The sequence below is a fragment of the Squalius cephalus genome, assembly GCF_949319135.1.
Source record: "Squalius cephalus genome assembly, chromosome: 11".
Classification (NCBI taxonomy): domain Eukaryota; kingdom Metazoa; phylum Chordata; class Actinopteri; order Cypriniformes; family Leuciscidae; genus Squalius; species Squalius cephalus.
In genome coordinates this window covers 24385498-24409743 of record NC_137132.1, presented here as the reverse complement: position 1 = coordinate 24409743, position 24246 = coordinate 24385498, and the positions used below count along the sequence as shown (strand labels likewise).

General features: G+C 39.2%; 1 protein-coding gene across 17 annotated transcripts in view; it reads left to right on the top strand.

Moving 5' to 3' along the window:
• Positions 1-4956: 4956 nt before the first annotated feature.
• The window catches only part of mecom (MDS1 and EVI1 complex locus), a 171821-nt gene continuing 152531 nt past the window's right edge, over positions 4957-24246 (top strand). For 13 of the 17 annotated variants that reach the window (XM_079886162.1, XM_079886157.1, XM_079886168.1 and 10 more), the window contains exon 1: positions 9714-10211. In XM_079886162.1, coding sequence (XP_079742288.1) covers positions 10175-10211 — 37 coding nt within the window. In that variant the 5' untranslated portion in view covers positions 9714-10174. Of the gene's footprint in view, positions 5078-9712; positions 10212-24246 lie in introns of those variants that run through there. The other 4 variants (XM_079886173.1, XM_079886172.1, XM_079886163.1 and 1 more) reach the window with 3 other exon arrangements.

Below are 24246 nucleotides of genomic sequence, written 5' to 3'. Positions count from 1 at the left end.
ATCTTTGTTCGGACAGTCCATCAAAGGAACGATCATCCTCCTAAGTAAAAGAATCTATTAATTTAAGGAGACAAAATATGTTTTGCATAATTGTCTATGTGGGTAATGAGATAGGACTAAAGACCAGGAAGTAATCAGTTCAGACTAACGATTAGAGTGTAAATGGATCTCGTGAGGGAATTGCATCAGGCTTAGTGTCTCCTAGGTTAGTCTGATTCTGTTTGCTCAATACTGTTGTCTTTACTCTGACAGATGCATTAAACCACAGTATGTCCATTTGTTTAACGTGGTCTGGGGCTCCGGCTTTCTGAATCAAACCACAAGAGACGCCTGAGCAAAATGGCTCATTATACTGTTCCCCAATTGCTGCCATCAACATTAGGAGGAGATGTTTTTCTCCCTTACTTGATTATGCTATATCCTTCAAACACACACGTACACTGCTGAATGTAATGGACATGATTTGAAATATTCTATTTACCAATACAAACAAAAGATTATGCAATGTTTGCACTGTGCGCACGCTTACCATATCAGGACTTACGATTGTCTGTAAGAGTAGACTGTAGAGAATTTCTCCAGGGAATCAAAGGCACAGAATTGGCCTTGGTTATATGTACTGAAACAGAGGTCATGAATCACCCTTGACCCCCATATGCCTTTTCTGTCAAAGCGAACCCTCCTATCGCCCATCCCCCCTTAGCTTATAGCCTAAATTTAGCACAGATGTCTTTACATTGCAGGAATTATATTTTCTCATTATGTAAATGGTGGTGAGAAATTGGGCCCTAAGGATATTGGCATTACTTTAGCATAATATGTATAGAAAATCTTTTAAACCTATAAAGCTTGTCACCCAAATGATTGATTTATGGAGTGTGCGGCTACTAAATTTTGACAAGCATCTCAAAGGAAAGCCCTATAAATCAAAAGACTGAAATATGTTCAATAGCTCATTTGACAGCCTCCAAAATCATAGCTTTGGCATTGTAACCTTATTTTAACAGTGGTATTTAATCCAAGAGCACAGACACAGTAGCCTAATCATAGCCCATCATTAACATGGTTAGATATCAATGTTCATTTAAATTCAATAAAACAAAACTATGCCTGAACACATTTAGAAACTATTAATGTGATGGCAGTAGCTAATGGAAATTAGTTTATGTAGATAAGTGTTTCCTTATGAAGGAAAACCTGCGCGCTTTGCTAGCTGTACTTGCAGCTGTGGTTGCCATGGAAACGGGACTTCTCCCAATCCTTACCTTTTTCCCTCAGCGGAAGGGGTGAGGATGACACACTTGGGCGTTGGTAAAAGACGGGTGAAGGGAAATAAGACAACAAATCAGTCACAAAGTTGCTGTCTCAGTAGTCAGTGAGAAAGATTGTTAGATCAAATAGCGACGTCCGATTCATGGACGAATTGATGTTCTTTTGAGTCGACTCTTTTAGATGAATCAGTTTGCGGTTCACAAAATCGGTCTGAACCATAGATCTGAACCATGGTCTGAACGATTAATTATTAGACGAATCGGATTGAATCAGTCCGAACAGTTCAACAAAGTCAACAACTCACTCTTAATTTTTACCTGATTCTGCAACAAAAAATAACTGTAAAATTAGAGCTCTCATCCAGAGATAAATAATAAAGATTCCTTTCATAATGCCATATTTGAATAATATCGTAGAGAGCTGTCGTCCTTGTCCTTGCCTCAAGTTTCTTCATAACCAATAAAGTAAAATAAATTGCACTTTTTTGTCACTCTTCTGAAAGGAAAATATAATTCACTTGATTCACTAGAAATTTCGGTTTATCCAATTTTATTTAGTAAGTTCTTTCTGTTTTAAATATGTTTTCTTTGACTACTCAAAACAAAAGAGAATAGCCTATAGGAACATATTAATTGATGTTTCCTGATAGCTAAATTTCACATAGCCTACCTAAAAACTTTTCTTTATACCAAGCTGATCTAGACAAGTATATGTAAATTATTCAAAGTTCTGTTAATCCTAAAGCAACAACAACTAGGCCTATATCCTTTGTGTCATCATAAAGTGTAGGGCAGGCTAAATTAATTAGCCTGACATTGTTTATTTTTGTTACCCTGGCAAAACGTCTGTATCTGCCTTAGCCTTAGTGATTTGTATTGTTGCTTATGTATAATAATTTTTAAAAAAAAATTACCGAAAGAATGTTCGAAAGAACCGATTCGACATTTAAGTCAGAACTCTCGAATAATGCGCATGCGCAATGATTAGGTCAACATGATCTGGGTTAGTGAGGATTTCAGCGACTGCAACTTGTATCCTTTTTGACTGAGGTAATGTGGTGTTTGCTCTAATACACTGATCCAGATACTAAGTTAAATGTAATATTCTTAATGACTGAAAACAGGAGTTTATGTCGTCGACTATATGTTCCAACCTTCCGACATTTCTACTGACTAAGTTGAGGTAAGTCGATGAATTCTGGCGGCGTGTTTTGCTAACTGTTTTATTAGATGCTGTTTTAGGTTGTAGTTTGGCTGTTGTCGTTGTAACTTACTTCAAAAGAACAATGATGTTTCAAGATGTATTTCAATTTTCCTATTAACAAATGTTTTATAAAGCAGAGCCCAGAATAGTGTTAGCACTTTTCCGTTTAAAAACAAACAAACAAACAGGTAAATGCCTTTAGATAAAGTTTTACTAATCAATAATAACGGGATTGTGTAATTTATACAGAATGTAGAATGTAGAAACATGATGAATAACGATTAAGCCTAATGTTAGGCCTAAGACTGTCACAAAAGCTGATGCTCGCGTGCTTTGTGAGGTTTTGTCGCCATCCAGTGACTAAAGCCAGTTACTGCAACTTTGTATTTTAACTTTATATTTACGTTGTTGTAGTCGTGTTAAGTTTCTTGAATAGCCTGTTGAAAGGGCCTGAATTTCCCTCCCCGTTGACAATAACCAAAAAGCTTATGGCACATCTTAACCTTGTCAACGTTGGATTTATAATGTTACTCATTTTCATTTATGGTGAGTGGGCTGTACGTACATATGAGGAGTGTTTGTTGTATGAAGTCGTCAGTCGGTCCTGTTGTATCATTAAAGAGTGCTATAAAAAACAAAAGTTATGCTTGTTCCCGCCCGGTTTCGAACCGAGGACCTTTCGCGTGTTAGGCGAACGTGATAACCACTACACTACGGGAACTGAGCTGTGCGGTCGGCGGGAGGTGACGTCATTTTTAGTCAGCGCCGGAGTGAGGTCATGTGGTACGAAGGATGTTTGCGCAAGAACATATTTCACCTATCTATCAATCTATCTATCTATCTGAGTAGAAAGGAATAGTGTGTGCTATTTCAAACATTTAGAGTGATCTGAAGACACTCACCGTTAGCTGATTAGGCTATGTGGCAGTAGTAAGTTACGCTAACTGTCAAGATTCAATATAGTTTTATCAAAAAAAAAAACGAAAAAAGTAATCTAGAAATTCTTGCACAATGACTTGCTTATGGCAAAACCGTGCAATAACTGAGAAAAGAAGATTACTGCACATTTAAGACGTTAAAGTAGAATAACAGTGCAGAAAATCATGCGGGACAATGTCAGAAGTGTAACAACATACCCTTCCTACTACACACGTTTAAAATGTGAAGTGCATTTAGGCATGTTCTTTAATAATATTGTATTTTGTCAGTTATCTTGATTTTGATACTTTTTGGATCCTTTAATATCAATTGAACTTTTATGCATACGATAGTTTCATTCATACTACATATTTAAATGTGTTTCCAGTAGCTATTAGCTTTTAAATGGTTAGTTCGCCCAAAAATAAATGAAATAAAATATTCCCATAATTTACTCCCCCTCAAGCCATCCTAGGTGTATATGACTTTCTTCTTTCAGCCAAACAGAATCTGAGTTATATTACATAATATCCTGGCTCTTCCAAGCTTTATAATGGGAGTAAATAGTAGCTTGTTTTTCATACGGCTCCAGGGGGTTAATAAAGAAAAATATCCATATAACTTTATAAACTATAATCACTTGCTTCCGGTAACGGCCGTACGTGAGTCTAGTTCGGCTGAAGAGTGACCTCTGACCCCACGCATGACTTAGGATGTAGGCGTACGCCTCTCATGGTTCAAACAAACAGGGCTGGACAACAAACTCAAGCTTCTGCGACATTTCTCTTTATAAATTCTCGTTTTAGACTTCTAATTCGTGACCCTGTTTTTTGTTTTGCTCTATCCTCTGCGCTTCCGCGTTCGTCAGTACGTCATATGTCGGATCAGAGGTCACTCTTCAGCCGGAACTAGACTCGCGTACGGCCGTTACCGGAAGCAAATGATTATAGTTTATAAAGTTCTAAATATGGATATTGGAGCCGTATGAATTACTTTTATGATGGATGGATGCACTTTTTTGTGCTTCTAAAATCAAGTTAGTATTCACTCCCATTATAAAGCTTGGAAGAGCCAGGATATTTTATAATATAACTCAGATTGTGTTTGGCTGAAGAAGAATGTCATATACACCTAGGATGGCTTGACGGTGAGTAAAATATGGGATAATTAAATTTATTTAAATCATATTTAAAATTTTTGGGTGAACTAACCCTTAAATGCTTCCCCCCCCCCCCCATCATCATCATCACTGATTTGAGGATGTTGAAGTGGACATGAAGTTGGTGTAACTCCTTTAAGAAAGTGTTGATTCATTTTGACAAGTGAATTTATTCCCAACATTTGTCTTAACTTGTTCCTATAGAAAGAAAGACACAACCGGGAAGTGCCGTGCATCAGAACTGTCCATTTTTACTGGAATTGGGGATAAATAATTCTGTTCGACTGTCCCGATCGATTACTGGTCAAGACTCTTCATGCTGGAGCCCGTGGGAATGGATGAGCACGGTGTTTATGTGCTTTAGGATAAAGGATTGCCTATAAAGCTGGCGAGGCCGCCCTCAGGGCCATAAATACGTCCACAGATTGTCTCGAGAGCGCATCGTAATCTCTGTTGATAGTCAGTTGCCGGGAAGGGTTGCTGCAAGCGGACAGTTCTCCTCCAATAGATGTCAATCAAACGAGGGTCAGTCAGGCTTGCAGGGATGCAACAGTTTTCACTACTCGTGCAGGTCCAGGGATTTCTCTTTCAACGCTTAGAAAGAGCATACACAGTTCTTAAAACAATTATGAAACATTAAAAAGCCAAATGTTTTGTATGTATCTAAAATTACACGTGTCTATTTCTGTCACTAGATGGCAGTAAAACTCCAATAATAATTCGTGCATCACGATATCCAAGAGTTTAAAGGAGTCGTGTAGTCAAACTCACTCATTGCATAATGGGACAATGCACCTTTCTGTGGTACATGTTTAGGCCTAAAAACTCTTTAATCGCTTTAGGAAATGCACTTCTCTGCAAACGCTTGATGCATTTGAACCATTCAAACGGGCCACTTGTTATTAAATAGTCATGCACGTGTTGCCTTAAAACATTTTAGAAAAAATACTATTCTTCATTCCATGCTGTTATGATTTTTTTTATCCTCTATCATTATGATTCTGGCGCTGCTTTTGTTTCTGTTTAGTAAAATAGTAACTTCTATATTAGTTGATCGATTTACTCTAACTGTGAATGATTTATTAATACCTTCAACTTCTTGCACGGTCTATTACTATTCAAAAATAATTAAAAAATGCACGTTAAATAAATGTAGAATAATTAGACTAACATTTGAAAATTTTACTGATTGCCTTCTAGTTTTTATTTTTCTTTACAGCAAGAGACAAAGGAATTGAAATTCTCTGACTGCACGAGCTCTTTCAGCCTTCAATTTCTCGCGAGCGCGCGCTCGGTCTAGTGTAGCGTGGGCATAAAATACAGACTTGGCTTGTGCAACAAGCACTTCAATTACTAAATACCCTTTCACTCAAAAGAAGCGATACACAACATATGAATGAATCAGATTTATTGTGGTATAGCGATGGATTTTTATGACTGACGAACAGACATGCTAGATCAGCACAATGTCTTTCCCCACAGAGGAGTTTAATGAGAGTTTTTTTTTTTCACTGTTGCCCAACGATCAGCGTCTGTGGCTTGGGTCTCGTTTTACTCACAGGTTTTTTCACTGCCTGTTTATCGTCCGCGAGCACTAGAAAATGTTCTACTTTTTCTGCTTTGTAATAACAATTGTTTTGACTGTCAACAGTTTTTATTACCTTCAAAAGACAAGAAAAAAAGATGATAAATCATAATATTGCAGGATGGGATGAAAAGTAGGCTATTCAGGGAAATGATATGTTCGTTTGACATTGTTAGAAGTTTGCTAATGCCATTCAATTGGATCAGCTTTCCCCCGTCGTGTGCCATTTTCATAAATATTCTTGTTAACTCGGATACTTTTAAAACCATTTAAGCTTGACGTGATGTTATTAACGTTGTTTTATTAAAGCCATTTTCAGTCGCCATTGATTTCACAGTAATCGCACATTGTTGCTGTTGGACATGAAGCCCCACCGCAGATGTGTGAATACTGCTCGCCAAGCAAAGCCCTAACCTATATATTTTCTACAGTATGCGAATTATTCAGTGACTTGCAGGGGATCCACATTTGTAAAGGAGTTTCACTAGGAATTTTTCATCTCAATTTGTTGTGGTTCGTCTCGCGCACAGCAAATTGTCTTTTGGCGCCTCTATATTAGCCTACTGGAACTTTTTAAACAAACACACATATTTTCTGATATTTGTAAGTCTGTGATAAATTATGACGTTCTGTTATTATTTTTTTTCAATGATGATGTCATTGACCGTCCGTTGACGATTATAACTAAAAGTGTTTAAAGCCTTATTGTAGCTGTTCATTTTTTTTGCTGCCTTAAATTTTAAGTACAATCAACTTGGATGTTTAAGCCATTTCAACTTAAATTGGATTAAACTGGCGTAAAAATGAGTTGAGTCTTGTAGAACTTCTAAAAAAAAAAGTTACAAAATTGCTTAACATATTTTAATGAGTTAAAGCAACGTAAAAACATATGTTGTCATAACTTATTGATCTTTTTTTATTATTATTATTTTTTTTTTTTTTTTACAGTGCATGGTTACCGCTTTGCGCAGTTCTGTTTGGAAGCATCAATTTATGCTGGCGACTACACTTACTAACTAACGTCTGTGGTACCTGAAGTGTTTCAAACTAAATTAATATAAATTTTTTTAGATAGGCTTGATGTGGGCGAGACTGCACATCAAACAACCAATGCACAGTGTGCATAGCAGTAAAGTAAAAAAATAAATAATAAAATAAGCATTGCAATGTTTGCTGCAGCCCGGTCTACCCCCTCTCCCAGTGCCGCGAAGCCTGTGGTTTGGGAATGTTTCCGCTTGTTTGGAGCGGAGAGGGATGTGAAGAATGCGCTCGCGCTCGTTCGGGCTCCCGTTACGCGCGTCTCCTCGGAGGGGCAGTGCGCGCTGGGGCTGCTGGCTTTTCTTCCTCCTGCTGCCTGCATGCGTTTTCCACCCGTAATATTTTATGCCAAACCAACAAGCATTATGACTTCGCCGAGTTAAATAATCCCGATAAGTAATGCCAATATAATTATAATAATGAAATGACTGGGGTGAACGGGTTTTTACGGTCGTAAAAACTGGATTAATATAATTCTTACCCTTCTGACAGTGCTCAGCTTTTTTTTTCTCTGCATCATGTTTTTCTTTTCCTTTTTGTTTTTTCGTGCCCCTCTTTGAGTAATGAAAATATATTAAAATTGCAAGTTTTAATAATTCAAGTCTTATTTTGACAATTTTATTTTTCTTTGGTAACTGTGTTTGGTTAGTTTTAAAGTATAAAATTGTATCATTTTTAGAAGCCAGCAGGCTTCTTTGATGACCACTCTATTATAATCACAAACATTATAGGCTATAAAATAATTCACCCTATTTCACACGCTCCAATATCTCGACTGTTTTGATTTGGAGTTTGAGGGGCAGCCGACAGGATGTAGCATTGATAAATATCCCTGTTGATCACTTGATTGATTACCTCGCGCAAAGGTCACGCGGGCGCGCGGTAATTTCCTTGTGCCCGCGGCTCCCATTTCACTTTCAGTCTGGCGCGAGAGCACCCGACTTTACAAATTATGTTTTTATTTTAACCCTTCCCTTCCCTTTTTAACATCACCGACTCTCTCCAACGACCTCTGTGTGCCGTACATCAAACGACAGAAGAGGGCAAACCTTTAATTAGGTTGGAGTATTAATCACCGAAGGTAAACTGTATCCTCTCTATTTGATGGGGTGGTGGATTTAAACCCGACGACAAGCTAATAATTTAGCCGCATTTCCAAAAGGGCTCTGGCCTCAATTAATTTTCAATAATTACAGCCCACGGGGTCTTGACTGATCTTCACACCAGTGCGCCAGCCATCCCTGGTCGACGGGGTCAGAGTATCACAATAAAATATGCACTGTGAAAAATAAGGACGGCGAGATATTGCAAAGTGGGAAAAACAAAACAGGACTATTGACAGCTTTCAAGCCCATTCCTTCTCTCTGTCTCTCTCCCTCTGTTTGTTTGGCATGAGTTGTACTTGTTCTCTCACGTTCATATTTTATTTATTCTTGTGCTACAATTGAAGACTTCTGTTTATTCAGTTTTCTTTGCAGACTTTGTTTCCATTTATACAGTTACCTCACAACACATTATAAAAATGAAAGAACATTAGTGTACATTTCTTTTGATTTGCAAGATTAGCCTTAATTATTTCTTGGGCGTTTTTGCTGAGTTTAAACTACAGACTGTGCCCAATAAATACATAATCAAATAAATATGCATTTTGCCATGATCAGTGACATTTATGATAATGGTGAGCTGTAATTTGGCATAATATTGAATGACTGGTTTTGTTATTTGAAGAGCCTCTATTTTCTCTCATTTACTACTGTTGGCTATTCTGGTTTGTAAGTGCTGGTCAGCTCAGAGCTCAGAGAGGCGTGGACGGCAGCTGATGTTTGTTCTGCACCATTCATTTTTATGCAGAGTGATGTCAGATTAATTGGATCCGTTTTAGAAATACTTAGCAATCAATACCGCCAGTGAGAGGAAAGCGACCCTTTCAAAGGTTCACGGGCAAGGTCAACATGATGTCACGCGCTTCTAATTAATGGACAATTAACTTAATGACCCAAGAGTTTACAAAATTTTCACCCATCGTGAAAAACTAGTAGCCTAATAAATGCCAAATAAAATTAAATAAATTAGATACTATAATGCTGATTTATTCGTTATCCACGATCATAAATCAAGATCACAAAAGGCCTATCGTATCTAATGTTTTTAATTTGAGCATTGCTGGAAATCGAGAAAAAAAGCGTCCCAAAGGCATCAGAGATTAATTTACGTTACACATTAACAAAAATGTCTGCGTTTAGAATATATATGCAGACTTAACTTATAACATCTTCCTAAAATCACTCAAAATCCAGTTATCAACCCAATATTTTACACAGCGGAAAATACTTGACTATAGGTTTTTTTTCCCCCATCCTGTATGAATATAGTTGGTCGATAACCGATAGGAAATCATGGAGAGCAAGACCAACTCCACAGATTAATAATTGTCAGTGCCGCATGCAAGAAAAAAACTATTCAACGGGCTGCCCTCGGTACCGACTGCCCACGCGCCTGCATGGCTGAGGGAGGGGGAGAGAAGTAAAAGTTTATCATAAATTCACAACGATGGTCAAGTCTCTATTAAACAACATAAAACGTTTAATGAAAACGTTTTACAATAGTCATTTACCCGAACAGTGATTAATGCGTCTTCATTTAAAACACAAAAGACCGGGCGCCTTGGACGCTCGAGACTGCTTCATTATAATTAATGTCTCCGGTTCCTCGTGCACCCGGAGGTCGCGAATCGCTCCGTCCCGCGCCCACTGATCTCTGAAGATCTGACACGAGAGGGATCTCGCTGGCTATTGCAATCTGACAAGATCTGTAATACTTGGGTGATGAATCGTTCCAAACTTTTTGACGATGCTGGCAGCTCGGGGGTGTGCGCATGTGCGAAGGTGTCCAAACTGACAATGCTGGAGAGATAGTGCGTCTGGGATTGAGAATCACAGAGGAAAAGAGGAAAAGATTCGAGAAAAAATCCGACAAACCCACGCCGAAAGACTGGCATCATGAGGTCCAAAGGCAGGGCAAGGAAACTGACCACTGGTAGGTGCAACATCTCTTTTTTAGCCCTTTTCAAACTGCCATCTTGTCCATGTGTATGATGCATAGAAACATTTTAGCCACTAAACAGTTACAGTCAGCAGACCCCAGCGGTTTCAGTTGTTAGTAAGTGTGGAAGACAAGCTAAACGCGAACGGTCGCGCGCGCTCGGACATTTTAAACCTCGAATCGGAACTGGCATAAAAGTTGCGCGTGCCGCACAAACTTTTTAACTTTCGCATGCTGTAATCGCTCTCTCTATTCAAGCCCCGAGCGCCCCGGTGTACGATAAAACAGCACCGTCCGTGCAAGCTTCTGCTGCTCCGGTCACATCAATTTCCAGCCGCGACTTTGAAAGCTTAGCCTCGCCTAGTCGACAACAGAAAGCCAGCTGCGGAGGCACGCTTTTAAATGCAAACAGGTAGCTTTCAGCTGATGTTACAGCACGCAGTCCAAAGAAGGAAATATATGCTAGATTAATAGGACTGTGGTTAAAGAAAAAGCGCTTTGAAGTATTTTGATTTGTAGAATTAATAACCTACCCTTTTTTCCCTGTGTAATTGTTCAAACTGGTTGTGCAACAAGTGATCAAATCCCGTTATGATTTTTTTGTTCCGGTATGAAGAGCCCGGAGAAATGTTTTTTGTTTGTTATGGCTCTCTAAACGGTCGACTGTAATCTTAGCTTTTGATTACGGGTTGCCTTAGGCGCTTGTTTGAGTTGACGTTCAATGCCACGCCACAACACAAGCTCAAACGCCGCAACTGAACATCAAGTAGTTAGTGGGACGTTGTCCCCCTCCTCATTGGATTTATTCGGAACGAATGTATTTCGCTCAGGTCTGTGAATAATTCGGCCCCCTCGCGCGCAGTAGGCTGCTAACTGCTGATTTGACCAATTTTCTTATTTTTTTTTTGTGCCGTTTTCCAATAAACTTTCATTGTGGTCCACACCACGAAAATCCATGCAAATACTTCACATTTTATAATCTCGGAGCAGAGCTAAAAGTCTTGTTTTTGAAAGTTGAATGAACTTGATTAATTTATTTTTAAAGAATAGGTTAGATTGTGACAGCTGGTCAACAACTTTAATGTTGTTCAGTATGTGTGAAGGTAACAAAGGAGGCAGTGAAAACAAAGTAAAGGATCATTTTGCTGTTGAATTATTGTTTCCTTTCCTGTCGACAGCACCGTGATGGGCTAGACACTGCGCGCGCTCCGTCTGGACAGAAACAGGGGTCGTGCGGGTCTTATCCGTTCAATAAACTACCTCTCGAGCCCTATGCCCTGCCATTGTACAGTGAGAGGGGTTTTTCTGCGCACAACAGCAACTTGTCAAACACGCTCACGTGCACACGCGCTCTCTCGTCCACACACATCTATGCCCAGACCAACGCAATTTCACTTTTGTATTTTATTTTCCTGTTGCTGCAGGTAGGGCAACTCATCACTTTCTTTAAGATTGCCACAAGTGTAAGGAATTATTATTCGAGAGAGGTTTCAAAACGAACTCTTACTTTTTTTTTCTCAGATTTATGTAGGCTGTCATTGATATTGACGTCATTTAATAAATCACCATGACTATCACAACTCCACTATTATATTATTTTGCTGTAGAAAACGTATTTTGTCCTCTTATCAAATTATTGATACTGAAAATCAACCAACCAGTAGCTATACAATCTATGTAATTTTGAACATGTACATCTGCTATAGTTTTTTTTTTTTTTTTAATTAGTTTTATTAGAGAGAGGAGATATATGCTGTTATACGCCGGCACAAGTTTGGCTAAAATTCAAGTCGAGAGTAAGATATTCTCCTAGAATTTTACAGACTTTCCCACCCTCTCGAAGCTCCAGCATCGTTATTTGGGCTACTATCGAGATAATTGTCAGGGGATGTATTTAAAGATTATTATTTACCCAAGATGTAAGAGGAAGATGTCTACCTATTAAGTGAAAGGGAGAGAATGTTCTGGACCGCGCGCGTCCCGCGAGACTATGGCCTCTCTGGCCTAGCGCCAGCCCTGCACTATGTCAACATTGAATATTTAAATTCCCAGACTCCTCATAACGGGGCCCGTCTGCCGGTAAAAGCGCGTTCAGCGTTAGTCTGAGTATCTGCGGACTCGGTTTCCTTGAAGGGGGGAAAGGGAAAAAAAAGTAATCTTCTCTCCGTGTGGCCTCTGCGCGCGCGCGCTCACCGCACATCATTCTGGTTGCACGCGCTCGCACTGATGTGTGTGAGTGCTGGAAAGGTAATAAAAATCGGTCGTTTAGCTGGTGTGTGTGCACGACATGTTTTGTGGATTTGGCCAGCGGTGCCGGACATTTCACCTGCAAGGCCAACAGTCTTAAAATGTCCATAATGTTTTAACACGCCGTGCCAAGTGTCCTATATCCCTCAGCGTGATGTTGCAGGTTTACTATGAATGGGGTAAAATTACACTTCAAGAACAAGAATAATAACCTTGACCTGCCAGAAATCAGACCGTGCTGTCAGTTGAAACCCTAACCATGACATTCTGACGGATCTTGAGACTTTTAATTGCATTTTTAATTATCTAGCACCATTCATACACTTTAAAGTCTGACATATCTTTTATGTAAATGGTTACAGTGCTCATTGTGGATAATATACTTGTTCATGGATTCGATTAGAACTTTATTGTCATTGTGCTGAGTACAAGGCAATGAGATATGCCGTTAGCATCTAACCAGAAGTGCACAATTGTAGGCTACTTAACTTGCAATTGAGATATAAAGGCAGTATAAAGGCCTTGTGCATGCAGTAATGAATGTGGTTCAGGGTAAATTATGCAAGATAATATACATAGACATTCAAGCAACATGTAGCCTAGTGTAAATAAATGTATAAAATAATTGGTTGCAATAAAGTAATAGGCTATGTGTGGAGCCTATGGCTACTTAGGCTTTTTGTGAGGGGAAGGACCAGAAATTTATGTTTATAATGATTTATATTCAAGTTAATAATATAGACATGAGTAGCATTACATTAACTCCAGTAAAGTTCTGTTTGAAGAATAAAACTGTTGATATATTTAAGATCTTGAAGATTAAAACCTTTAATATCTTCAGTCGGATTTAGGTTTCTAAGACCAGGCGTTATTTATTGTCTCAGGTGTCTGTGAAATTACGGAATTTAAGATAAATTCAGATGCATTCCGTATACTAACGATCTGATTTCTCGTTTGATGATAACTGCATTTGATAAGCTGCACATGTTCAGCAAGACTTTTGATTGTCCCTTTGTCCCATTCAGCGACTTCGACAGCTCCATCAGTTTCGCGCCACTACTTTTGTTTTGACTTTGATGTGACTCACTTCACCGTGAAAGTGTCCAAACAACGGAAAATCAACTCGACGCTGAGGGGGGAAAAAAAAAGACCGAGCTCCAAATTTAACAATGTGACATTCCGCGTGAGTGAAGCGCGTGAGAATAAGCCCTGCGCGCGAGCATTCTCTCCGCCTGTCAGCGCGCGACCACAGTCCGCTTCTTCTCAGACACGGGCGCGCGTTAGATTCCGGATTGTGCAATGGGCCGTGCTGTTGCGTCCCGCGTCCGACGCCCCCTGGCTCATTATAGCGCCTATTCAGGACGGGGTGAACGGATCGGGCCATTTAAAAAGGTGAGCGCGAACCGTATTAAACGCTCGTTCGTTGTCTGAATCTTCGGTGCTAGAAAAAGTCCTATGTTTCTGTGGACCGTGAACCGTGTCTACCCCAAACATTTTTCAGACTCATTGGGGACGGAAGAAAGCAAGAAAAAGTGATTCTATTGTCTTCACTTTTCAGACTGTGGAAAAGAGTAGAAATCTACAGTGTTAACGTCTCAATTTTTACCTCTTGAGTAAATATTTACTTTACATCTCTCTCTCTCTCTCTCCCCCCTGGCATGATATAGCCTTCACAGTTTTTAGTTGAGTTCCTGGGATTGTGATGCTTTCCCTTGGAGAATTCCTGTGCCTCGAACTTGCATGCATGTCCACTCTGAAAAGATCAGAGAGTTTAAAACTGAAGACTTTTGTTTTTAGAGACAAAGTCAAAGTGACCGATGAGTTAATCAGGAGTAAAACGGTGAGCCGTGATGGGGTCAGTGTGAAACAAGGCTAGCGTTCCCAGGCATTGAGTGTGTGCATCTGCGTAAGACGGAGAGAGTTGCAGGCCACTGTGGGTTTTGATCATGATTGATCACATGTTTTCAAAGGATTGATTGATTAGCCAGAAGCTACTGGGTTTAGCCGAGAGGTCTGCTTATGTCCTGGGAAATTGTCCTCTTGTCTGTTTGTGTGAGATTTCATCTGAGAGAAAACGGGAGGAGGTGAGATGGATAAGGAGATAATTATATGATGTATATATGATTCTTTGAATCGTGCGTCAGAGTGTCCCATAGACGCCAACGTAAGAAGTGATTTCCTTGTATATGTTAGGAAAGGAAGGACTGGATGTAGGTGACAATAACACAGTTACCCTCATCCATCAACACCCTTATAATACCACTACTTTCTCTCCTTCTCTTTCTTTCTTTCTTTCTTTCTTCCGTGCTCTCTCCCTCCCTAATGACTCAACGAGTGTCTGCGTCTGCCGAGAGTGAATTGAAATGGCCGGGTCAGCAGTTTATTTATCTTGTGCTCTGATTGGTCAGGGGTCAGGTCATATGGATGTTTATTTGGAGATTTGATTGGTGTGACTGATGGCTATGTCGTTTGTGTCCCACAGGGAATTATGGGGGTTGTTGTTCAGTACGTCCAGTCACTTTTTATCCCCGAGCGACAGGTCCTGAATCAGTCTACCAAAGCTCAGCCTTGACTGAAGTCGGCAGGAAGCGCTTCAGGCCAGTCGAGTAATAAGTCACTGTCAAGCCAACACCCCCGAAACCATCAGATGTCACTGTTTGACTGGTCTTGACTCATCTTTACTTGGAGAGGCTGGATTATTCAAGTTTATTTGCTCTGTTCACTATTATATAGAATGGTTTCACTTACCGGTACAACTCTAAAAGTCTTCATAATATCTGAAAACAAAATGTATTTTTTTATTTAAAATGTAGCCTAAGTTAAAAGAGCCAATATTTAGATTTCAATTCAAGTTTATTAGCCATTTTTTGTATGTAAAATGATTTCCCTCAAAGTATTTTAAAACTAGATTTTTAAGTCAGCCAACATCCAAGTCTCTGCCTTACGTCAGAATGATCAGAGATGAGTGCACATGCACATGAATGCCGCCACAATGTCATAATTACTGGCGAGGAAACTAAGTATTATCTTTGCGGCCCTTTGTTCTGAGTTTGGGGGCGTTTAATTAGAGAATTGTGGCGGAAGCAAATTAAGGAATTGGTCATTAAGGTTTAGTTGTGATGTAATTACTGCTTTTTTTGAAGAACAGCAGTTAGAGTTAAAACATGCAAGTTTCGTGGAGAGAGGGATGTTTGAGAGAACTACATCTCCCATCATTCTCTGAGGCTTCAGGAGAATGCATAGAGAATACATGCATCATTTACTCTTCACTTTGCATTTAGGTTTTTGTTTTAGGTTTCACGCTGTACATTTGTAAACTGGATTAACATTCTTAATTGCAGTGGAGATAAACACCACACGCAACCTTTTTACAAAGCATCTCGTCTCGCACTTGTTCATCAATTGAGCCTGCATATTTTTCACTGTACCATCCAGATTGTCTTAAATAGACTTCATTTTTGTTTCACTCCAATGAACTAATTCTGATTTGTCTTTTTGATTTCCCTTAAATGCTGAAAAAAAAAAGTGTGTGAAAGCGTGTGACCATACAAGGCTTATGAATGTTTAATGAGACAAGTGCTGTTCAGTTTCTGATTGGTTGCTTGGTACTAAACGACTGGCCACTGCATGGTTTCATACTGTATACGGTTTGGAACAGCAGTGCTGAACCTGCAGAGCAGGTTTTCATAACCCAGGGTCAAAAGTTCAAGTGTTTGAATTCTAAATTACACATGTGAATCATTGCTTTAACTAGGATAAAAGCAGAGTTTAAAAAGACAAGAGAACCTGGGTTCAAAGCTGTGTGAAAAGACAAAATTTGAGTCTATAGCACAAAAGGTGAAGTCAAGCATGCTGAAGTTACGGTTAACCCTAAGTATAATACGTTTTACAATAAGAAAAGGATACCAGAATAGTAAAGAGCACAAATGTTCATCTCCTCCCTTCTCATTTGAGCTGAAGGCTTCCTACAGAACCAGCGGAAGGTCAATGTAGCGTTTACATCCTTAAAGCTCTATAGATTAAGTGGAGATCAGTCTGAACCAGCATGGACAAGTTCCTATAGTGGTTTTCTGCAGGTCGGTCATTAGCAGATTCAGTCTGTGGTGCCAGGCGGTCTTCAGGGGTGTGTCCTCTATGAGTTAAATGTTTGCACAGAATTAATATGTGTTTGTGCGTGTAGGTGTGTGAAAGAGAGTCCGAATGGGTCTGACGCGCAGCCTGGGTGCCGTACGGACATTGTGAGAATGGTGTGTGTGTTTGTGTGTGCGGGTTTGGGAGGCCTGGGAACCGTACAGTTGTGTTTACCACAGGGAAACCAGTACCAGCACAGAACAATGAGTAAAGCTCTCCCTGCCCTCAGTCCAAAGGTCAAACTGTCTCTGATAAAGATATGAACACACACACACGCACATACCCATACACGAACACACACACAAAGGCTCACCAGTGCACTGCCGACAGTCTGCCCAGGGTGTGTGCCAAGGTTGAGGTCATTATCTACAGACGGTCCCAATAGAAACGAAGCATATTTTTGTACTGTGAATATGTGTGTGTGTGTGTGTGTGTGTGTGTGTGTAAATCACACTTTATTAATGGGCATGTGTATTGTTGACTTCATTTGTCTGCTTGTTGGTTGGACGGGCACCTCCCTTGTGCCATTGTCTGTGTGCGTTTAGATGGAATCAGTATTCCTTAGAGTTACCTGCATTGTGTTTTTTATGTCTGTGTGTATTTCAGGTTGCATTGTACAGTATTTGTTGAGGTGCAAATGAGATTTTGTTTTTATTTTTATTTTTTATGGATCTCCTTGGATCTGCACAGTTGTTTTTTTGGTTTGCTGTTCTTCCGCACATGTTTTATAGGGAGTAGACAACATTAGGATTGCACCTTTTGGCAGTGTACGTTAGTATGATACAGCTATGATGTCGGCCAACAAGTCTTGTACAGTAGCATGTACTAACCGCATTTGTATTTCCTGAAGGAAGTACCAGTTCTTGCAAGGCAGGAAAAGACTAGTTAGTTTTAGATAAGGCTTTGCTTTTGTGTAAATGACATGTCATGACATTGACGCTCATCTTTTTCTGTGCATGAGAATCAATAGGCTACATGACTGAAATATCTACAGAAAACAGAAATAGAACAACAACTGAATTCAGAATAGAATGCTAGTATACTATTTCTACCATAAAGTTTGAATAGGATCTTTGTGTGGTTGTATGGATCGGTCAAATACTTTTCTGATGGTTTAAAGGGTTGGTTCACCCAAAAATGAAAATTCTGTCATTAATTACTCACCCTTGTGTCGTTCCAAACCCATATTAAGACCTTTATTCATCTTAGAAACACAACACAAATTAAGATATTTTTGATGAAATCCGGTGGCTCAGGAGGGGCTCCATTTATAGCTATTTAATTAACACTTTGAAGGCCCAAAAAGGTAGGAAAGACATTGTTAAAATAGTCCATGTGACTACAGTTGTGCGGCAAAAAAACTAAATATCGACTTTATTCAGTAATTTCTTCTCTTCTTCACGAGAGCACCACAACGCATGCGTGACCCTCTGCTTGTAGGTCATATGTCAGAACCCCATCAACACACGCATGCGTCGTGGTGCTCTCGTGAAGAAGAGAAGAAATTACTGAATAAAGTCGATATTTGATCATGTTACAAAACATTTCATTTTCAAATAACTGTTCTTTTGAACTTTCTAGTTTTCAAAGAATCTAAAAAAATTTAATCTTTCTGTTTTTGGCATTGATAATAATAAGAAATGTTTCTTGAGCATAAAATCAGCATATTTGGATGATTTATAAAGGGTCACGTGACACTGAAAAGTAGTTAACTAGTCAACCATCATAACCCATTCCTAATATGAATGTATGTATGTGTGTGTTAGTAATTATTGGCAAGGGTCTCCGCTCTGTTAGCCTATCTGGATTCCAGCCATCAACAGGAATTAGTCAACAATTGCTTTGTGAGCGGCCCGATAACAGCCTGTTACACACTCTTTTTCAGAAAGTCCCCATCTTTATGTTCCAGCATGGTGTGATATCCAGAGGGTGTGGGACTCTCTCTCTCTCTCTCTCTCTCTCTCTCTCTCTCTCTCTCTCTCTCTCTCTCTCTCTCTCTCTCTCTCTCTCTCTCTCTCGGTTGTGATGAACTCAAGTGAGAAGTTTAAGCACATATTGTTCGAGAAGGTCAAGGAACAGGAAAGACAAGAGGACATTTCAACACACCTTTTCATCTCTGTCAATAACACACACACTCACACACACTAAAGCCTTATTTGTACATGCTTTTTGCCTTATTTGTCACAAGTTTGAACAAATTCACGATTTATTTGATTAATTTTCTCATAAACCGCTGTTACACCTACAGAGCAAATTACTGTTTTTTTTTTTGTTTTTTTTCCTTTACTAAATAACTCAATCACAATCCATTAAATAACAGACATCCTCTATTAACGGTAACTCACACTTTGTTTGGAAGACTAATCCCATTTGAAAAGTGCTTAACTCTTTGTTTCTATAAGCCTACTTTGCTCTCTCTTCATATATGACCTTTCAGTTTGCTTTTAAGACATGAGAGCAAATATGACCTGTAGATAAACTAATTGAATAAATGAACAAATGACTTGAACCTTTTTGAGCACAGAGAAAATATTTGCTCTATAAGCCAGTTTATTGCAAACCGTAATACAAATAGGCAGAAAGGTTTTTTCCATTGCTGTGCATTTTAACAATGGTGAGGAAGTGCTCCCATCAGCCTGTGATTTATCAATCCACTAACTTCAATGGCCATTTTGATTGTTAGTCACCATAAAATCAAAATTGACAATTCTTATTTTTTAAAATTGATATTTATTATAAATAATTGATCTGTGCATATCTTTATTTTATTTTATTCATGTGCCCTCATAATCTTTAATCAAAATAACCTCCCCTTCCTCTTGCAACCACGTCTATTCTTTTTTATGATGATGCGGCGTGAGGGTGGGACAACCTGTCACTCACATGAGATCGACCAATAGCGAACCGCAACCATCCAGTGGTCTAATCAATAGAGTGCTACAGGGATGACATCAGAACACAGAAGACTAATTCACCGCTGGGTCCTTCGAGATTTCCCTGTGGGGTTTTATTATGAGGTTTTTCAATTCATGTGTAAAATAAAGCAATAGGTAAACATAACCTGACGATACTTTGACGTTTTGTTGTACAACGTAAACCGTCTTATCTAGTTACTTATTAGAAACATGCGTTTTCAAATATAAACATAACTGATTCAAAATTCGCATTCTTGGTATGTGTGTAGTTTACGTTGTAGAAAACATCAGAGTATCGTCAAGTTACGTTTACCACAGGCTTTATTTTACTCCTAAATTGAAAAACCACATTAGGATAAGGAAAATCTTGAAGGAGCCACTGCCGAACTAGTCTTCCTCTATTCCCAATGGACAAAAACAAGTAGTTATTTTTTCTGGTTCGAGAAGTCGTTTCACTCGGATAAACGTCACTGCAGGAAAGAAAAGATCGTAACTTTTATTACAGGTTAGCACTTTTGACACTTTGAGCTAGAAAAACAATTGTGTCTTGATTCTTTCCTTGTTTCATCACCATCAACCTCCCTCGCTGGTCTGATCTGGCCTGAACCTGTTTTAATACGCTGTGATCCTTGACCTCTCAGTGTTTGTGTTGTGTGGACATTGTGTGCAGAGTCTGAATGAGATCCTCTCCAACTGTATACCAGGTCATACTGGGTCATAATGAGATTGAGTTTGTGTGTGTTTGAGCGAGCGAGTAAAGGAAGGTAACTCTGATTAGCGAGAGTCGCGTTACCTATGAAGGGGAATTCGGACGTGCAGTGAAGCCGGCCCATCGCAATCGGAGCTTTTCCATTTCGACCCGGAGATGAGACACGCACAGCCTCACATAGACTGAGGAAGAGGCCGAACAATAGAGACAGTAGAGATTCCCTTCCTCTCCCAGCGGCATTCCACAGATTCCCAGTGGCCGGAATCTGGTCCCAGCCCAGGAATCTGGCCCTCGCTCCACGCTTTGATGAGCCCTGTTCCCGACGCTTCCTGAGATTGTGACTCATCTACAAACAAACTGAAAACAACCTGAGGGAGAGATGGAGAAGGACAGAAGGAGAGGGCGGGAGAGAAGAAGTGATGGAAAAAGAGAGAGAGACTGAGACTGGACTGCAGGATGTCCTGTTTTGATTAGCGTTAGCATCTCCGCTCCCCTTGAAGAAATATTATTCTAACAGTTTCAGGAGCACGGTCTTCACGCTGCTCGTCTTCCACACACACACACACACACACACACACCCTTCCCTTCAAAGTGGCCAGATATTCCTTCTGTTAATTTGTGAATTGCATGTAACTGGATAGGAGCTGTGTGTTTAGCATAGAGGAACATGCTAATGTTGTGATTACCATTGCAGAACACAAAGACCTTACTGAAAAGATCAGTTTAGGCGTGCATGAATTTTCAGGCTGGTTTACGCTGGTTAGTGGTGGTTTGGTGCTGGTCTAGCTGCTTGATCTTACTAATGAAGATGTTCTTTCATGGACATTTTGCCTGTTAAACTAGTTAAGCATGTTGGCAACCATGCAGTTATCTATCTATCTATCTATCTATCTATCTATCTATCTATCTATCTATCTATCTATCTATCTATCTATCTGTCTGTCTGTCTGTCTGTCTGTCTGTCTGTCTGTCTGTCTGTCTGTCTGTCTGTCTGTCTGTCTGTCTGTCTGTCTGTCTGTCTGTCTGTCTGTCTGTCTGTCTGTCTGTCTGTCTGTCTGTCTGTCGATTACCTTTGGCATAATTTAAAACTTTAAGTTTGTACTTAAAAACAAATCATTTAATAACTGTTAAATGTAATCTTTAGCAAATCTCAAAATGATTTTTCATACTGTAACATTATTTTGATGCTGTGAGGGGAAAAATGGATCATACCAGCTTATCCAATTTTAAACAAATTTTATTTAAATGTTAAAATGCATTAATATATGTAGAAATTAATGTTAATATAGATGGTTGTTGAAGTATTGTTCATTGTTTGTTCATGATACTAAATGAGTTAACTATTAACAAATTTAACATAGGCCTATTCTGCCCTACAAAGGCAAAAGACCTTAAGTCGCTAGAGTGTGGAACTGAGAAAAATGACTTTAAAGATTTTTAGTTGTCCCGCTTAATTAATTATAGGTAGGACACTGGAAATTTGGCAAATAGATGTTTTAGTAATGGAAATTATATACATAAAAAAATCTTGAGCTCAAACTTGACTTTTGACCACTATTTTAAAGTTACTGTACTCTGCCTTTGTATTGTCAGCAAAAAGTGAGAAGTCATGCCAAGGCAAAAGGCAGTAACTTCCACATTATCAATATTTAGTTGCTGATCACCATTAACAAAATCATTATAGTAGCCTACACACCTGTATAAAATCTAGTGATCATGGCATTTATTTTGTATGATTTACAATTATTTATAGCCATCTACTTATTGCTATCCTGTGCTTTGGTTGCATTCTGATGGCATTATTAATACATCTGACATGACAAAATACCTCCTATTAGTCCAGCGTTGACTCGACCGCGTTTAGGGCGGGGCTGAAGGCGAAGTTTTGGCACTCTGCCAGCTAGTTTGCGAGCTTTAATTCATGGTTGTATTCATCTGATACGGCAATGTGTAACGTTTTTCTGTCAACTCTGCATAATCCTTCGCGATCGTAATCGCACGTTTGTCGATGGAGCAGACCATACTAAATGTTCTGACCGCTCTGAGGACATCAGAAGTTAGAGCGACTGATGGCAGCTGTACAAAGTACACAGGATACACCGTAATTTTAATTTTAATGGACATTAAAACAAAGGCAGATAACCTTACAATCGGGTAGGTAGCATTATTTGATTAAACACCGGCACCGTAACTTCATATTGACGCGCGGCTAAACAAAGGCAGAGCACCGTAACTCGTAATTTGAGCGTTCCAAAACAAAGCCAAAGAGCGGTAACTGATGTTACGGTGTTCTGCCTTGGTTTCTCATGGGCTTTTGGAAGTTACTGTTAAGACAAATCATTATTTTCTCGAAAAATAAACGGAATTGATTCAAGATACTTATCCACATGATAAAGAAGGTCTTGAATGTGCCAAAAATATAAATAACTCATTTTCGACCAAAAACGAAGTTACGGTCTTTTGCCTTTGCACGGCAGTATTGTAAAATGTAACCACTTACTGTGGACAAAACCAGGTAGGCCTGTTTGGACCAGCTTAGACTAGTTAAAAACCAGCTATAGCCTTAAGATGGTTTTAGCTGTTTTTTTTCCAGAAAGCAGGGAAATGGAGACACTGAGCACTGTAGTGTGTGTGTGTGTGTGTGTTTGACACTGTTTTACTGTAGTTCACTGCTCCCTATAGCCTAGGCCCCATGGAGCAGATGTTTGACTCCTTAGGGCCTCAACCTAGTTTCTCTCTGTCAGGCAGACATCAAGTCAGTGGACCCTAGTGTTTGCTGGGTCACTGGCAGAGCTGTGTAAATCTTTGTGTGTGTATGTGTGTGTGAGAGAGCGCATGTGCGTCTTTGGAACTTTGTGTTTAGCGGGTCATCAGAGAAGCTAATGAATTTTATCTCGTTGTCTATCTTTCACACAAGCACACTTCTCTAGAGATTCACACTCCTGTCAGATCTCCCCGGCTTGTACTGGTGCCCTGCCTGGGTTGCAGTTTAAATTTAGCTCCCTGTCTGGGCCTGGCCTCCTGGGAGAGACGGATGAGGGGAGTGAAGACTGAGGAGGAGGAGTGCAGATCCGAGTTTGGGAAAATGAGGGAGACGTCTCATGTCATTCGTCAGTGAAAAGAGATACTGCGCTGACATATAGTGAAGTGTCAGCCAAGCACAACACCACACACACACACACACACACAATTTGGGGTTGTAGCCAGAAGACAAGCTGGCAGACTCACTAGTTCAGGCTGATGGAATATATTCAAAATATGCTTGTATTAATATGTTGTTGTCATACAGATGAAGACATGCATACATCAACAGTTTATCATTTCAAGAATGTGAAGTTGAGGTGTTCTTAATGATCAGTTGGATGATAATAGAGATTTTTATTACTATTTGAAATGGTTGAAATGACATTTTATACTGTACATTACAATGTTGTGATGCCCAAATTAACTTGTTAGCATGTAAAATTCTTTATTTTGACAAAATAGTAAAGAATTGTAAGTATTATTTTAGAATTATTCAAATATGCGACCCTGGATCACAAAACCAGTCATAAGTCGCACGGGTATATTTGTGGCAATAGCCAAAATTATCAATTTTTCTTTTATGCCAAAAATCATTAGGATATTAAGTAAAGATGAAGTTCCATGAAGATATTTAGTAAATTTCCTACCGTAAATATATAAAACATTTATTTTTGTGAGTAGGTGCAGCACAATCATGAACATAACTGTAGAACTTTAAAGGCGATTTTCTCAATGTTTCGATTTTTTTGCACCCTCAGATTCCAGATTTTCCAATAGTTGTATCTCGGCCAAATATTGTCCTGTCCTAACAAACCACACATCAATGGAAAGCTTATTTATTCAGCTTTCAGATGGTGTATACATCTCTCATGTGTATGGCACATATGACTGGTTTTGTGGTCCAGGGTCACATATTAGGCTAGAAATTAATAATATTTTGAATTAGCATTTATCTATAATATTTCTATTTTTTTTTTTTTTTTAATTGTAGTTGTTTTTAGCA